The following is a 17,596-nucleotide window of genomic DNA, read 5'->3' as shown; positions in this document are numbered from 1 at the left end:
TCCATTGAAGCCTTGGAGGTACGAAGAAGAAGGAAGGTCCATAAACATCAAAAAAAAAGATCTTGCAAACAAAGGAGAATAGTTAGTTTCCCGAGCACTAAGATAAATCACTTTTCTTTTCTTGTTTAAATAACTTTAATTGATTAACTAGTGTTGTTTGATCACTTTAAACCAAATTTTAATTAGTTAATTTCACATAGTATCTTGCGTTAATTAAAGACTAGAATTGGAATAATTAATTGTTGTTTTATCACTTAAGTCAAGGCGAATATTGTTTATTTCTTGTTCTTTTTACAAATTTGAATAACAAAAAATAACGACAATAGTTGCAATGTAATCTTTATGTGAATGACGCGTGTAAATAAAATCAGCTAACTTAGTTCTTGGTATCACGTTGCATATATTGTTTGGTGATGAAATTGTGAAAAAGGAAGAGCTAGTAGAGGCCACACTTGGGCTAGGATAGCGATTCCCCCTAAAAGGAACATTATCTTAGTACCCTCGCTCCTGAACTCATTTCTGGTTTAGTAGACCGATTTGGGCATGGGTAAACTTATGATTCATGCAAATTATCCCTTGAACACTACTTGGGAGAAAGGTATGAACGAGGTTTATGAGCTTCCTAAAACTCATTGGCGACTCCCTATTAGTTTCTTACAAAAAAAGAGTAATGATAGAATCAATTCTAATTCAAGGTCCCCCAAACAGTCAGGAATTCAAATCCTATCACACCTTCAAAAGTGTAAAGTCCTAGGCTTTTAAAGAGCCATGGGCATAGAGGAAGTGGGATCCCCAATGACGGGCAACCCTCCTCACAAGAAGATGAAGAAAAAGGCGGCATGGTTTGAGATGAAAGGAGAGGACTTGTTCAAAAAATCATTCGTTAAGCCATATCTAAAGTGTATCACGCCCGAACAGGGGCATGAATTCTTGGATGACCTCCATCAGGGGAATTGCGGATCACATATAGGAGGATGAGCCTTAGTTGAAAAAGTGGTCTACCTTGGATATTTATGGCAGAGCATGAATTCGGACGCCATGGAAATGGTGAAAAAATGTAATAAGTGCCAGAGATTTGCAACCCTCATACACCGGTCGGCAAATAGTCTGTCGGCCATAAGTAGTCCACTCCCTTTTTCCAAATGGGGCATGGACATCTTGAGGTCGTACTCCAGCATCAGGGCCACGGCGGTATATGTTAGTAGCAGTGGACTACTTCACCAAGTGGATAGAGGCCGATGTCGTCCGAGGAATTATGTGGAAAGATGTGTCCACCTTCATTTGGAAGAATACGATCACACGCTTTGGTGTTCCAAAATCTATGGTGTTCGATAATGGGCCTTAGTTTGAGACCAACCATCTCAGAGATTGGCTCAGCGACCAAGGCATAACACACTGCTTTGCTTCAGTCGCCCGTCCAAAAGCCAACGGACAGGTTGAGGCTTATAACAAGTTGATCTCCAATGGTATCAAGTGACAGCTTGTGAAGGTAGGCGACCTTTAGGCAGATGAGTTGGTATGTGCTACGGTCCATTCGAACAACAGTGAAAGGCTCTACAAGAGAAACCCCATTTTTTCTTGTCTATGCTGCTGAGGTTGTGCTCCTAATTTAGATGCACAAGCCCACTCTTCGGGTGATGCTATATGATGAATCGGCCAATTGGGAGGCCATGAAGACTTCCTTAGACTTTCTTCCGGAAGCTAGGGGCAATGCTGCGCTTAGACACGAAATATATCGTCTAAGGATGACAAGAGCATACAATTGAAAAGTTTATAAGCGTCCGCTTAAGATGGGGGACTTGGTATTGAGAAAAATGGAAGCAATAGGCCGAGTAAAAGAATACGACAAGCTAACCCCTAATTGGGAAGGGCCCTACCAAATCAGTGAAGAAGTACGAGACGGTACTTATCGTTTCGAAACCTTAGACGACCATCCTATTCCTCGTACGTGGAATACGGACACCTTAAAAGATATTATGTATAAAGTCTTTTGTACTTAGCCAAAAAGTTGTATATACAACTAGGTCTAGTGATATAGCCCTGTAATTAAAAGTCGTACGGCCAAAGCAATGTAGTTTTGACAAAATTAATGAAAAGTCAAACATTGTTACTTAATTCTTTACTTTTAGTTTATTGCAAATTATGTTGCGTTTGACTAACTAATGCCGAGCATAAATTTCGTGCGAAATTAAAGCGATGGTTGCTCAAAACATAACAACTCGAAATTAAAGCGATGGCCAGCACAACCTTCATGGCCTCGAACTCTTCGAAGCCCTCATTCCATACTGCGACATTGGCGAGGGTGTCATCCCTCTCTTTCTCCGCGGCTTCGCAGGCAATTTTCTCTTGCTCATGGGCCCAGCCCATTGTCACTATTTGGTTAGTTTGTTGGGCCGACTTTTCGCTAAGGGCGATGATTGCGGCGACATGCTTGGCCTCCTGAATGGCAAGCGTCCTAGTGTTGGCATCCTGCATCTTTTTGATGTCATCCTAGGCCGCTTGAATTTAACGCCATTCGTCGGCGCACCAATCCAGAAAGGCATTGAGCTTAAGGAAGAGCTGCAAACGAACAAAGACAAGTCTATAAAAAGAATCAAGTGTAAACTAAGTATCAAAGTTTAAGTAAAGCCAGATTACTCGGCGTTGCAGTTTAACATTGGTCCGAGAAACCCCTCATGAATTCCTCGGAACTTATCTTGCTGCTCTTGTAGGACGACCCTAATCATGGCCTCCCGGATAGCCTTTCGTTCGACCATAGTTAGTGATTGGCCAGGCGACCGAACGTTCATCTCTTAAAGGATGTCTGTGCAAAATACAAAACAAGTTAGACAAATGTCGAAGTTGGTATATAAAAGCCAAGTTAAACATCAGACTTCGTACCTTCTGAGAAAGATTAGGGTGGTTGCAGACGCTTCTCCGAAGAGTGAGAGGGCTGAGTTTGTTCCCTGGTTTCCCGGGATTGTGGTTGCAACCCCTTGGCCGCCTGGGAAGCTTGTTGCTGCTCCCCAGTCAAAGTCATATCCTTGACATGCGGAGTCGACCGTTTGGTGAAGGGACGGCTCTCCCTCTTCGCCCTTGCGGACGGTTTCCTCTTGGTTTACTTCAGTTTTTTGTTGGTCCAAGGACATGGAGACCCCACCAGATGCCGGCTTGGGTTTCTCTCCTTTAGGCTGCTCCGTAACAGCTTGTGAATTAGTCTTCATCGCCTGCATCGCCGAGGCAATCTTCAACGAAGAAGTTTTGCGAGATTTGGACGACTGCCCGTCCTTAGAAGCGGTTTGCCAACCGCTTCCTCGCCGGCTTAGGAGTAGCTGTCTGAAAATAAATGTCCGAGTGAAGTTGGAAAGGACACCCTTCCCAGCATACCAGCTCGGCAAGTTCGAGAAAGTTATTCCGCCGAGTAAAAGCCAAAATGATACCCTTCTTTGCAAAGTAGGTCGGACACACAAAAAAAATGAATGAATGATGATGAAAACAATGGTTGAGTAAAACAAGAAAGGACACCCTTCCTTGCATAGAAGAACGGACGCAAAAACAATACCTCATTAGCCTCTTGATAGTGTTGTCTAAGGAGCTTGTAGCGTTCGAGGCTAAAGTCAGAAGTATCCGTCTCGCGTTTTTGCTCTTTGTCAAGCTTTAACATGGCCTCGTTTGATAAGAAAGGAAACCAAAAGTTAGATTATTTTTTGAATAAAAAACAATTCGGACGATTAAGTCACAAAGTTTCACCTTGGGGATAGTTCCGATACAAGCCGCACGCTGACATAAATACAGGCTCCCTGAGCCAGTCGGTCAGTGGGATCCAATTAGATGGCACAGACACCAACTTCCAACCTCTATGCACCTTCTTAACCTTGAAATACTCAAGTTGGTGCGCATGGACAGGGTGGACGGGCGGCTTGGTAGGCTTATGATTCCCCCGTCGGAGCTGGAGGGGCTCGATATTAAATCAGTTCATCCGTAGGTTCAGGGCTTGGTTGCTGGTCTTGACGTGGTAAAAGAAATTCTTCTAGTCGCGCCATTTAGACGGTTTGTGCAAGACTACCAGGTATTCTGGGCAAGTGTTGAGAATGAACTAGCCGTCCATCTCATCATTCATTCGCACCATTAAATGATTCTCGCTGAAGACTGGGAAATTGGAGGTGAAGCCATTCCTAAGGCATGTCACCAAGTAGCCGAATATATTGGCCCAACTGTTCGGGAAAAAGGGCAATATCATATTCGTCCAGCAGCTCCCAGACGAATGGATGAAGGGGAAGACGGAGGCCCACCTCTAAAGCAGCGTGGTACACACTGAAACTTTTACTTCTTGGCCCCTCGCCTTCCCAGGCAGCCACCGATCTAGATTGCTTCGACGGTTGGATGTGGTAACCTCTTCCAAGCATGAGAAATTCTTTAAAATCCTCAAAGTTTAAATGAAGGAAGGCAAGGGCCACGTCGCCAATAGGGCAGGCATAAGGGTCATTAAAATTGACCGCATTGGGTTCATCGTCCGCCTGGTTAGCGTCCGGATTCTCTGCCTCTTTCTCGACGGCTGATGAGTGACATTTATGTCACTCCTAGGGTAGTTCTTTCTAGTAGTTTTAGCAATAATTCGGTTCATCCTAGTGTGCTTTTGTTATGTTTTGCCTAATTTAAGCAGTCTACCTATGTGTTGCGTAATGTGTTTTTATTTGGTTTAGGTAGGCTTTTCTCCCCTCCCTCTTCGTTGTATTACGCTTTGCCTTCCTATTTTGTAATTGCAGATTGATTGCGGTTCGAATTGGCAAGGAGCCAGAGCAAGGATCGAAGCATTGCACCAGCAGTTTGGAGCGGGCGCGCCACCATGGGGCGCGGGCGCGCGCTGAGCTGGCCCAATCCTGTGACACTCATTTTTTAGCGGGCGCGCTTCTTGAGGAGCGGTCGCGTCACCATCTAGCGCGCGGGGGCGCCGTTGTGCAGCGGGCGCGTCTGTCTGCTGCGGTCCGTAACCTGAATTCAGATTTAAATAGCAGGAAAGAGGAGAGAGAAGGCAGCATTCATTATTCACATATTGAAACTTTCAGCATACTCTTTAGAGGAACATTCTTAGCATAGATTTTAGCTTTCTTGTATTGGAAATTCTTCCATAGACCTTAGTGTAGATCTTCAATTTATCAATTTTAGCTACTTTGGGTATTTTGAGGAAGCATTTTGGAACTCTATTGGTGTTTGTCATCTCACTTGGTATTGAATGAAACTATTGGTATTCTTCTTTTTATTCTTTTGTTATATGCTTAAAGTTCCCATCTTTGTTGGTTTAACTGGTGAAATTATCATCTCTCTCATTAATTCCTTAATTACTTTGTTGATTAGTGTAATTGTAGTTAGGGTTATGGATTGTGAGTAGTTTTCTTATTGCTAGGGGTTTGGTGGAGACATGCTTTGAATTTGATGTATTATAGGCTAGGCTAGTTTGGAATACTTGCAATTAAATCTTCCTTGCGCCTATACTTTTTGGCTACTCCATGTTTATGGCCATATGCATGTTGTGGTTGAGTGACTTGAATTAAATCATGACGATAGTGTGATTTAGGAATAGTCATTGGGTGATTGATTATTGTCTAACCTTAGTATTGCATGCCTTATGACAATAGTGTAAGTGCATGTTAACTAGGAAAGCTCTTAATCCCGATAGGTGATTAGAGAGTACTCTTGACTTTGCCTTGTATGAGTTGCTTGGATTGCATGTAAACCTACTTCCCTAAGCCTAGCTCCTTTGACTTCATAGCATGTTCGACCCTTACCCCTAGCACTTACTTTAACTAATTTTACATACTCTTTAGTCATTAATTCATCTACTATTTTCCTTGACCGAACTAGATTAACATTAGGAGATAGATAGCAGTGCTTAATCGTTTCCCTGTGTTTGACCCTTGACTTGCCTCTATACTCGTTTAGTTGCATGTTTAGGACCACAAATATCATTTGATAGAGGTGTCTTAGTAACGACCTAAAATACCCTTTGTCAACAGCTTGTGGTTCGGGGTCCTTAGCCGAACCAAACTCGAAGGACAACACCATGTCCAATTCAGCAGCTTCTGCTGAGCTGGCCTCAGGAATCATTGGGCCTTTTCCTTTGGCCCTCCTCTTCTCCTCAACGTTCGCCTGATTCCCAGAAGGAGGACCGCCACGAGGAGGCAGGTCGGACGCGTTAACAACGTCCGCCTGAATATTTGATGAAGGCCTGTCAGAGATACACAGCCCGGACGGCCTTGCCAAGCTGGTGTGTTGGGTTGAGTGTCGTCTGGGATTCTAACCGGACGACCCTCTCTGGCCAGACCTAAACTCCACCCGGATTGTAGAAGGGGGCCTCTCAGAAGATAGCAGCTCGGACAGAAACCTGGCCGAGAGCTGGTATGTTGTGAAGGGAATTGTTCCAAATTTTGGTCGGACGCCCTAGCTTCTCTTTCCCTGGTCTCTCTGGGTGGAAGACCGAGAGGATGGATTTTGTTGTGTGTTTTTCCTAGATGAGGAGGCAATTACCTCCACCACTAAGCACGCACTCCCACTAAAGTCTACGTCCGTGTCATCCACGTCCATGTCATTCGGATTAAAGGGTACTAAGGGGTTGACTCGGCTGCCGTATCGGTTTTTTGCCGCATCTCGGTCGTACGTAACTCGCGTACGCGCTACGTTCGACTGCAGGGACAGAGAAGAATAGGTGGGGGTGAGTTGATACACACTGGAAATGGAGCCACTCCAAGAAGAAGAGGAGTCGGCCCCCATCAACTCTAGACTCCTCAGTCCCAGGCGAACGGCCGACCTCATGAGGACATATAGACGAATAAGAGTTTTGTGCCAGTTCATGCTTAAAAATAAAACAAGTATACGAAAAGCAAAACTCAAAGAAGAAACAGACGGTTATCTTTGTACGAGTAGAAAACTTGAAAAATTTAAGGATTGAAGATCTTGAATGGTCAAGTCACAACACCACAAATTGACCGGCAAACTCAAGAACACGAACGGAAACCTTGAATAAACGGCGGAGCTCTCGAAGGTTAGGGAAGAAAATCACTTTCTCTCTCTAAAAGCTTTGACTTCTCTCTAGAAAACACAAAAATCCAAAGTGTTTTTATAAAGTCAAACAAGTCCTATTTATAGGCAAATTTATGGGGGCAAAATGGTAAATTACTTTCCCGCCCAAGAGACCAAACGTCTCTTTTTCGAAAAGGTTATCCTAGAAGCCCAATCGGTTATTACACCGTTCCGTCAATAAAGACGAAGAAGGTGTACGGTTATCATAACGGCTCGTCAAAATAAACAGTCAGGTCAGCGAATTTAAATCGTTGGCCCGGAGAATACGGAAGACGAGTGTCTAACCTGATGTCAGGCGACACCATCCGTCCGCCTTATTTCAAGATGTCAGTCCAAATTGAAATCAAGCGGACAGCTGAAGGCAATTAGCCCAAAAGGAAACTTCCCAAATTTAGGCGGACGGTAAAGTCCGCCCCCTTCTAACCAATTGTTCAATAACCCGGTACTCGAACATCTCTGAACGAATGAAAATCAGAGGAGGCGGCACGTATAGTACGAGCCACCCCCTCTAAGGGGCAAATGTTTGGGGTAAAAATTACCCCAACACGTGGTCTAATCCTAAGGTGACACGTGGCCCAATAAAAGGGCGACACGTGTCACAATAGGAAGATGACATGTGGCAAACACAAGAGAGCACCTGAATAGGGGGAGGCCTCCATCACATCAGGAGGCCCAATTCCCAAGAGAAGCGCTAAAACGGTGTCCCCACTTGATTGCGCCGCCAATCAGTGCACTCCTTTTTAGGGCACCAACCCTAGAATGCACACATTCCCACCCCTATAAATACCCCACTCATTAATGATGGGAGGGGTGGATTGAGACATTTCATAACAAAGGCATACAAAGTGTTCTAATTCTCTCTACTTTCTCTCTCTCTCAATATTTTCGTTTTCCGGTCACTAACTTGCTCGTCGGAGGCGAATATTCCTTTAACTGAAATATTCGTTGTTTTGCAGGTGTTTGCGGCCGTCGGAACATATTAACGACCTATATCTAGAGGGATTCCAAAAAAAAAAACCCCGAAACATCATTATTTTGGCCTTTTTTTTTATTTTTAATAAAATGACAACTTTTGCTACATTGGTACCATAATTATATTACTAACGCTAATCAGAGATGACCCAAAATAACATGCTCGCTAGCCCAACCTAATTTGGTTTGCTAAATGGCAAGTTTAGGCAGAACTATACGAGAAAAAAGCATTTCAGGCTTTTCGCATCAACTCAATTCAAGTAGCTACTTTTGGGTCGAAAGCCCATTCCAAAGGCCTGATCTCAGTAAATTGGATATGAAGTTGTAAGCCCAATATAGGCATGACCTACTCTGCAAGTTTGGCTTAAAAGATTTTATTATTTAACCAAAGTTCGACTTGACCCGGTCAACCCATGATATCTCTAATGCTAGAAGATCTCTTACATTATAATACACTAATACCTATGAATGGTAATGGGGCAGGTTGGTTGCAGATGTATATCCCCTCGTAATATTTCCACCAAAAATCTATGTTGGGTAAAAATTCTAACTTTGGTCTAGTGGAAAGGAGAAAACCTTCCAACAATGAGGTTGAAGATTCAATCTCCACTATAAACAATTTGGGGAAGAGATTCCCTTACCTTTCACTCACTCTCCTAAAATTATCTAGCCTACTAACCCGGGCTAGGTTGACCCGTAAGGGGTTTTGGCCAATTGCCCTTCTTCTTACCAAAAAAAGAAAAAAAAGGCAAATGGTGGGTAAAAACTCATACCTATCCCTATCCCACTAAGAACAAAAGTAAATCTATTATCATCCCATCCTTCCACGAGTCGTGATAGCCCGCTGCTCGAGAGCGACTATTCCTAGGGCAAAAATGTACTTGAGAGGAAAAAAAAAAAAACTCTCTTTTCGAACAATAACAGTATAAAAATCTACAATAACAATATCAAATCAACAATAACACTATATTCATAAATATAACTGTATAATTATAAAATGAAAATAATTTTGTTAATATGATAACATTTAAAGTAACTCAGCAAAAGAAATCTTATTAACTCAGATCGGATATTCAACAACTGTATACAAATCCAAAATAACATTATACAAATCAACAATAACATAATAAAAATAGCAATTACATTATTTAAATCAACAATAATTACTTATACTGCATAATTATAAATATTAATGGTCCAACATGTTTTTTGAAGATCATATATAAAGTAAATAGAGCGAATAATAAGAGTCGGAGTGAGGACGAGGATGAGGTGGGTACACCTTAAAATCCACACCCAACTCATCCAATAGTTCATTAATAAGTGATATAGCTAGGGAATTTGTTCATCATAGTTGTTCTTTTATTTATCCCCTAGTCCACAGTGAGCCTTAAGGTTCTATCCTTCTTGCCCACTAACATCAATGGAGAAGAGAAGAGCTTGAAATGTTTTGAATGATGCCTTTATCAAGCATTTCTTAAACTAATAGTTCAATCACTTCCCTTTGCTTCAATGGGTATAATGTACACCTTTATGTGGAGGAAATTCAGACAGCTCTTCCAACGCACGCACGATTATACATTTCCTTCAATGCCTAACCGTCGAATACCCAACTTCCAACGCACGATCATACATTTCCTTCAATGCCTAACCGTCGAATGCCCAGCTCCATATCGCAACTCCCCGGTGCTATACCCCAGTGCTATAAACAGTATATGGACCGCAAACTCCTTCCCTTTCACTATCCAGGATTGTCTTTTCCAAACTGAAATGATAGGCGATTCTCATCTATTACTAAGGTGGCATCAGTCCTAAAAGCTTTCTGTCAAATTATTTACCTCAAACGTAAAAAGTTGTGTTTTTTTTCGAATTGTCATCATGATCCCTTTGCAGGGATATATGCCTAGCAAATTCAATTGCCTCTGCTCTCAAGTCTCAACTACAGAAGATGGTTTTAAAGCTTTCACAAAAGACTTAATAACAAGTTTTTTAATCTACCAATGAAGTGATAAAACATTATTACTTTGCAGTTTGCACAGCATTAAATTTTCAATATAAGCTTCTAAAGAATTATGTCGTTGAAGCTTATTAGACTGCTCTACAACATTTTTGGCAGTTTCATCCTTAAATCTAGCATTCAAATCTATCACAAAAACTTTTAGCCAACAAGATTTCTCATTGTTGGATAACTAGAACCTCGTTTTTCAGCTTTGCCTACTATATAAAATGAAGCTAAATCAACTTTTTGTCATCAGGTTTTGCATAAAATATTGTATTTGAAACACTTGATAATCCAAATCATAATATTAATCCCATCAAAGTCAAGAAATTCGAGTTTGGAAGTATACCCTAAAGGTCAGGTGAATTGAACCCCTCTGCATCTGCTTGTTTCTTCAAAACAGTATTGGCTTGCATTTTTTTTTTTCACCCAAACTATCTTCGAACATCTTGTTTTAAACATCTTGCTTTGGAGCATGACCTTCCAATCTCAACTCGCTTTGATTTGCCCCTCCATAGCCACTGAATTACTTTGTTAATACTAATTTGAATCAAACTCAATGAGCAGTTCTAAAAAGAGCAGTTCTGTATCATAAATATAAGAATTGGAGTCTCTACTGTATAATAAAAAACAGAGAGAAATGGAGAGTTAGAGAACTTTAGAGATAATATCTTGAATAAATCAATTGTAGTACTTCATATTATTTAATACACAACTAGGTTAACGATTAACCACAATCAATCACTCATAACATACAATCGATTCTAGCTTACTCCCTTAATTTACGCCAACAAATTCTATTATTCAATCTGGCGGAATGACTACTAACAGAAAACTGATATTAGCGCCAAAAGTAGCCAACAATCTGAACTACAATTTGTAACAAGACTAGCTGGCTAGCTGCCGTACATCATCTTTCATTGGCTGAACCTATGCAAGCATACTTGCACAGGTTGCTGCTTGCTCAGATCACAATTAAGAGATCTTTCATACAGAGGGCATGACAACCATAAACTAGCTGGTACACCCTCATACAAAAGTGCAAATCACCATTGATTTGATCATTCCACCTTTCTGAATCTAACTTCAATATTGAAATTTCAAAATAATAGGATGAATTACTTTGTAACTTGGACATACAATATCAGGTGTTTATTTCAAAATAAAAAGATATTCAAAGAATCCTACTTCAATAATATTGTTAGAGCTTTCCAGACATACATTTACTTCACATTTTCCAAGTTAAATATAAATATATCAAGCAGTAGAGTATGAACTATGAAGAGAACGTGGAGAAGATAATTACATGCAGGTTGAATAGTAAATCAGAGATTCACTAATTCAGAGGCAATTCACTGTTCCGTCTCCTTAGGAGTGTAGTATCTCCAGATTCCCGCCAAAGCACTGCCTATAATTGAGTGACAAACACTAGAGACAGCACAAGGAACTGCAGTCAATGGATTCCCAAAATGCTGATTTGCAAGCACTAGTCCAAGAACCGAATTCTGAAAGAAAAGTTCATGATTAGTTCAGTACAATTCCATGCTATGGAATCAGGCAAAAGACTCCAGAAGCTATATACTAGTAGTAGTTGTAATAGTAGTTGACTACGATTACCACCACCACCTTTATTGAAAATTATTTGAAAGTACACTAAAAACACAGAAGCTGGCCACTCGCTATATGCAGTGTGCGTAGAAAAGCTAAAGGTTCTAATAACTAATAAACTAACCACAGCCTTTAAAGTGATCAGATTCTATTCTAACCCAATTAGAGATACAAGTTGATCCAAGATAAATGAGTACTAGCAAAGGAAACCAACTATCAAAATATTTGGAACTATATGCCAAGGAGTTTCTCTAGGGAAGCCTGCAGTGGAAATGTTGAGGCGTTTGGGAATAAGTCAATCACAATTATCATTTAGCCACCTAAGGCACTAAAGTGGCAATTTTTGTTAACAGTGTTATGCAGTGAAATAAGCAATGGTTTTGAAGCTAGTTAACACACCATTACTTTACTAGTATAATGTCCTAGAAACAGCTTTTCTATGGAGTAAGCTAATAAACAAAAAAAATCTTTGCGGTTGCTTGCCGATAATCTCTACATTGACTTTATTTAGGCAAGGCTAGGTTAATTTTTCTGCACAGTGAGCATCTCCAGAATATAAATTCTTACCTGCATTCCAACCTCTATTGATATGGTCCTAGCCGAAGTTATATCAATTCCAAGCAACCTTGCAAGCATGTAACCAAAGAAAAATCCAGATGAATGAAGTAGACAACAAGCTATCACAACTTGCACACCAGACATCATGATTGCAGAAGAACTCTGAGCAATTGCATTTCCGCAAAGAAGAGCCACAGTCCCCACAGCAACGGGTGGCATCAAAGGAGAAACAAATTTTACAAGGCCCTGGAAATACTGATTTAAAAACGCGCCAGCTAACACAGGAAGCAACACAACCTGCAAATCTAAGAGTTAAAATTTCTGAAGACACCAGAGCAATTACGTAGTACAAATTGAGCTAGGAACATAAACACAAACCTGCAGCGTTGACATCAAAAGTCCAGCTGCATCAACTGCGACATATTGTCCAGCAAGTTTAGCAGTGAGGTAGGGAGTCATGACCTGCAATATGATGCTTTAGAGAAAACTCACATGATAGATAACTTCATTTACACCAGTGACATTAGCTTTAAGGCAGGAATATAGCTTTAGTGTTCAGACAATCAGACCAGTTCTAAATAATTCATTCTAGTATTAAAATGTTCTGCTGACAACTAACATAGACATGAGCACAAGCCAACCTCAGAAAATTCTCTACTCTGAGCTGAGCATATATTGAACTCATGAATGGCTATGCAAAAGGTTTCAGTTTAATAAAAAAAAATGGGCAGGGGGTTATTTATTTTATTGACAAAGTAACTTGCATTTAGCAATAATTACAAACAGAAATCACAAAATTACCCATAACATAACATAACCAAGCACAAAAAGAGAAACATGTTCAACATAATAAAATTCCTTTTGCACCTACAACTTGTGTGTCCTTTACATTCAAAGTGTCAAAACAAGTCAAACAGGTCAGGTCAGGAACACAGAAAGGAAGAACAGGATACAAAATCCAATACTCCCTTACCTTACAAAAAAATGTACCACCCATAGCAGAGAGAAAAAGAGTATTGAGTTGACTTCTTCCTAGAATTAAGAGTTCAAAGCTCAATAAAAACACTGTATCAAGTTGAGTAAGGAAGAAGCCATAGGTGTGCAGTGTGCTATTGGTTGATTAAAGACTAGGAGCAAGTAGCAACCAAGACAGCCACCTAGGCAAGTTGCATGAAGATCCATGAAACAGTCTGCTAAGAGGAGCAAAAGAAAGAAACTGCTAACAGTGCCTAAGGGATTATAGATAACCCTCATTAGAAGATGTTAAATTTTTAATTAAAAGGCAGGGGATTGATCAAACAATTACTTCCCCAGTCTTATACTTCCTCCATTCTACTAATGTTGCAACAAAGATGAAATTACGCATCCCAAAGCACATTTTTTAAGTTTAATATCACTAATTATATAAGAATAAAATTATAAAAAGTTGATATTATGAAAATATATTACGAGACGAATCTAACAAGACCCTACATGACTATTTTTTTAACATATAAATCATAGTATGTGGTCAAACAAGAGTAATGAATAGTGCAAAAGTCTAATTGTTGCAATATTACTATAATGAAGGAAGTATTATTTTGCATACCAGTTTTTGGAATAGAGATTAAAAATAGGTAATAGAAAGAAAAGGAAAGAGGGTGCGAGGTAGGAGAGAGAAACAGAATGAGAAAGTGCGAGGTTGGAGAGAGAAAGAGAAGAAAAGTTTACTTGAAATGGCAAGCGTGGAAATAATTTGGGCCACCCAATCATTACTTTAATTGGCAAGCATGGAAATAATTTGGGATGCCCAATAACCAAAAAAGAAATGCATCAAGGTATAGGTCAAGCAACTCGGCCAGTGGGTTTCCCGCTGCCAGTCCCAAGCCTGGATAAAGGAGGAAGGTTTCGGTAGGCCAGTGACAGCCAGTAAAGAAGAAGAAGGTATAGGTCAAGCATTTGCTTTTGGGCACTACTAAAACATGTATATCCAAGATATTCCATGGTCTAATGCAAATCTATTGACAATAAAATAATTCTTCACGAGGATTGTTCAAGTATACAAGAAAATTAAGGTAAAAAGTCTAAAAATATAGTTCTAAGGTAGAATGACCTTTGTACAAACTTTTACTAGATGTCTCTTCATCTTTTGCTTCAATTTTAGGAGTTAATTTACTCATTTGTTAGAAATCAATTTTGTCTTTCGATTATCAGGTGCAAAGCTGCATATAAATCAAGTGGGATCCTCCATGAGTACATGGTATTGTTATTCTGGGAAAATTTAGCACCAATGAAAGAGTCACTATTAGTTTATGACTTTATGTTAATCTAAATTGCAATATAATTAATAAGAAATACAAGAGGTGGTAATCTACATTCTTTTTATTTCTTTAAGATCAGTAGATCAGTAGATGTAATCTATTTCTTTTTTTTTTTTTTATTTATTATGGAAATTATGGGTACGTCAAAGACCGAGAAATAGCTATCTTAATACATCGAACTTTTTCCCTTACTCCCATCGCTCGGCAGAGCCTCATTAGAGAATAAAATTGGTAATCTAACAATATGACATGACACAGTAGTGCAAAGAGCTTCACCATAGTATATGTTTGGGTGGGTAGGCATTCTCTGTGATGGTGTAATTCTCCATGATTACAAAGCATAAAGCTGGATCATTTCTATATGGGGTTTGCAATTACCAAAGTAAAGATATTAGATACGTGGAAACAATCCAGCATTATCTTGCAAAATCAGAAGAATCCACTAAAGCAAGGGAACATTATTTTCATGTATATTTAGCAACATAGAATGGAACATTTCAAGGTATAGCTAACAAATAGGAAGGGAAGTTTTAATCTAATCACCCAAATAAAAAAAATACAGTATTGGATGCATATAATCAGGACAAACCACACTAAAAGGGCAACAAATGAGTACAACAACAAGAAATGGTAATGAAGTTGCAAACCACGGCTGAAAATGTGCTTGCTGCTGTCATCAGAACTGAAAGAGCAACATTTCCACTGCAGGAAGAAACATGTTAGAAACCTACCAATTCTGGTTCTACTAATGAGTAAAATGCAAAAGTCACAGAAATCAACCTACCGGGCAATGTAGGTGACAATATTACTTGCTGTCCCTGCAGTTTTGACAGCAAACATGTAAAAGAGGAAGAAAATTAGGAACAGAAAAAATAATTTAATGTCCTATGGAAATCACTCACCACCAGGACAACAGCCAACTAATATTAAGCCAGCTGCATAATGGGATGGCAACCCTAGAAGTTTGCTGACAAAGAATCCTGACAATGGCATCACCTGCATTAGGAAAGGAGAATTTGTGCCTCAACTTCGAAACCACAATAGCAATTTTACTTATCACAAACTTGTTGGGGGGAAGGGGGGGAGATGAAAACAAAGTGCTGCAGAAGCCCTTTATGGACAGATATGTGCTACAACAGGAGGACCAAGTCATTCTATCTTATGTTGGTGGTCATTCTAATGTCGTAAAACTTATAAGTACATTATTTAGGTAAGAACACATTGCTTGTCTCAGTAATAGAAATTTTTCCTGCGCAATAAGGATTGATGCCACAAAATTCGCCAAGCAAATGCTAATGTATATACTAGGTGAAAAAAAAGAAGGATTTCTATTAACTTGTTGATGGCTATTAAGATTATCATATACTCATAAAACATTCAATTACAGAGCGATAAGTAATATATGCCAGCAAAAGATTCACTTGTTTTAGCACCTAATTCTAATCACCTGCAATAAGTCTAATAACAAACATTGAACAAAGTTTGAAGACCTCTCATATAATGCTATCTACCTTGATAAAATCCTAAATGGAGATTGAGAATGGCAACATATATAGCTCTGTTTCATATAAGGATTCCTATTAGCTCTGTTTTTCGGAACAATCACACAGATTCTCAATCCTTTTGGATTGGGGTTAGTACGGGTTTGGTTCATGTTCCAATTGCTTTCAGGTCAATTACATTTCTCTGTTATTTTCACATGTCATTTCAGGTTTCGGGTTGTCAAATAATTATGTTTAACCCCCTAAATTTTTGAGTGGGTTCAAATTGGTCAGTAATATATACAATGCATAATTTACAATCACAGCCAATACCAAAAATCTAGAAATCAAATAGAACAATAGAAGGTCTGAGATCGAAGGAAACAGACCGAGTACTGAAGACAAAAACCGGCAATCACTTCTTTAGGCATAGAAAATGCCCCACTCAAATCATCCAAAGTAAGTGTCATGCCCATACCCAACATAGTAATAGTCAAACCCCATATAGACATTTGTGGGGTGACCCAGCTGAAAGAACTCGGCTTCAAAAGTCCAATCAAGCATCCTAAAGCAACCCATATCGGAAACGCAGTCGAAAACGCATCACTGATAGCTTCAATGATCACCCTGACCGATGATTTGCTCCTTGCACTCAAGCTGTTCGACGAATTGCCGCAGAGAAGCGGAGTACATTGATTTGTCTCATTCTTAGGTTTAGGAGTAAGAAAACGTTTTTGGGTAGCAGGAAATGATATGGGGTTTCTCAAATTAGTCGGAAAATCATCAATTTGGCATCTTAATTTGAGTGAAGATGAAGTCTGCAACTTTGAGTGTTTGTTGGGAAGAGAGAGAAAATGGGTGATGGGATTTGCAATTGACGGCAAATGCTTGCTGGTGTGTGCGAAAGGATGTGCATTTGGTGCTCTTTGAACAGAAGAAAAAGAAGATTGCATCATTTTTAAGCTGATAATTGCAGTCTGTAAGAATAGTTAGAGAAGATAATAGGGCGCCAAAAATAGAGATTTGAAATTATTGAGCAGATTTTGAAATTGTGAAAGAAAGATTACTTGAGGGGTGAGAGTTTACAGGAAATGGCGGAACAATCTAACATACAGCGAAGACATATGTACAGTGATGAAGAAGACGAGATGCATAGGAAGATGACAACCAAGATCAGTACTAGACCTTGTTCGTTTTGTGAGGAGTATGAGGACGAGAAAAGTTTACCACTGACATGAACAAAAATTGTTACTTAAATTGACAAAAAGTGGTACAGAATAGCTAATTATAATCTGCGGGCACTGCATTTGATTTTTTTTTACGAAAACTCATGCTGACCCGATAAAATGGTTGATCAATTTACAAAAATGACATTCACAAATTTTTTAAAAAGGCGGGTGTACGTTACTTTTTCCGTCTCATAATACTTGGGACGTTGGGGTGAACGCTTAATTTAAGAAAACTACATAGGGGTCCATTTAAAACATTTATTTATTATATAAAAGATTCTCTTTTATATTTTTATATTATAAGAAAAAACAAAAAGAGGGGGAGGTGGGGTTAGTGAGGAATGAAAAAATGTATAATTTAATTGGGTTTTAGAGTTTGTGGTCCCAAAGAGA

The 17,596-nt window shown here is 39.5% G+C and overlaps 1 protein-coding gene across 1 annotated transcript; it reads right to left on the bottom strand.

Annotated features, from left to right (window-relative positions):
* Window positions 1–11,145: 11,145 nt before the first annotated feature.
* LOC110737878 (probable sodium/metabolite cotransporter BASS1, chloroplastic) lies at window positions 11,146–17,292 on the bottom strand. Its single transcript, XM_021918228.1, has 7 exons — window positions 16,364–17,292; window positions 15,396–15,489; window positions 15,278–15,311; window positions 15,141–15,195; window positions 12,572–12,655; window positions 12,203–12,490; window positions 11,146–11,532 (listed from the first exon to the last, which is right to left on the bottom strand). Exons 1-7 carry the CDS (start codon window positions 16,928–16,930, stop codon window positions 11,380–11,382), a joined length of 1,275 nt encoding a protein of 424 aa, XP_021773920.1. The 5' UTR covers window positions 16,931–17,292; the 3' UTR covers window positions 11,146–11,379.
* Window positions 17,293–17,596: the final 304 nt, after the last annotated feature.

This window comes from Chenopodium quinoa, unplaced genomic scaffold, assembly GCF_001683475.1.
Source record: "Chenopodium quinoa cultivar QQ74 unplaced genomic scaffold, ASM168347v1, whole genome shotgun sequence".
NCBI lineage: Eukaryota > Viridiplantae > Streptophyta > Magnoliopsida > Caryophyllales > Amaranthaceae > Chenopodium > Chenopodium quinoa.
This window is presented reverse-complemented; position numbering and strand designations above follow the sequence as displayed.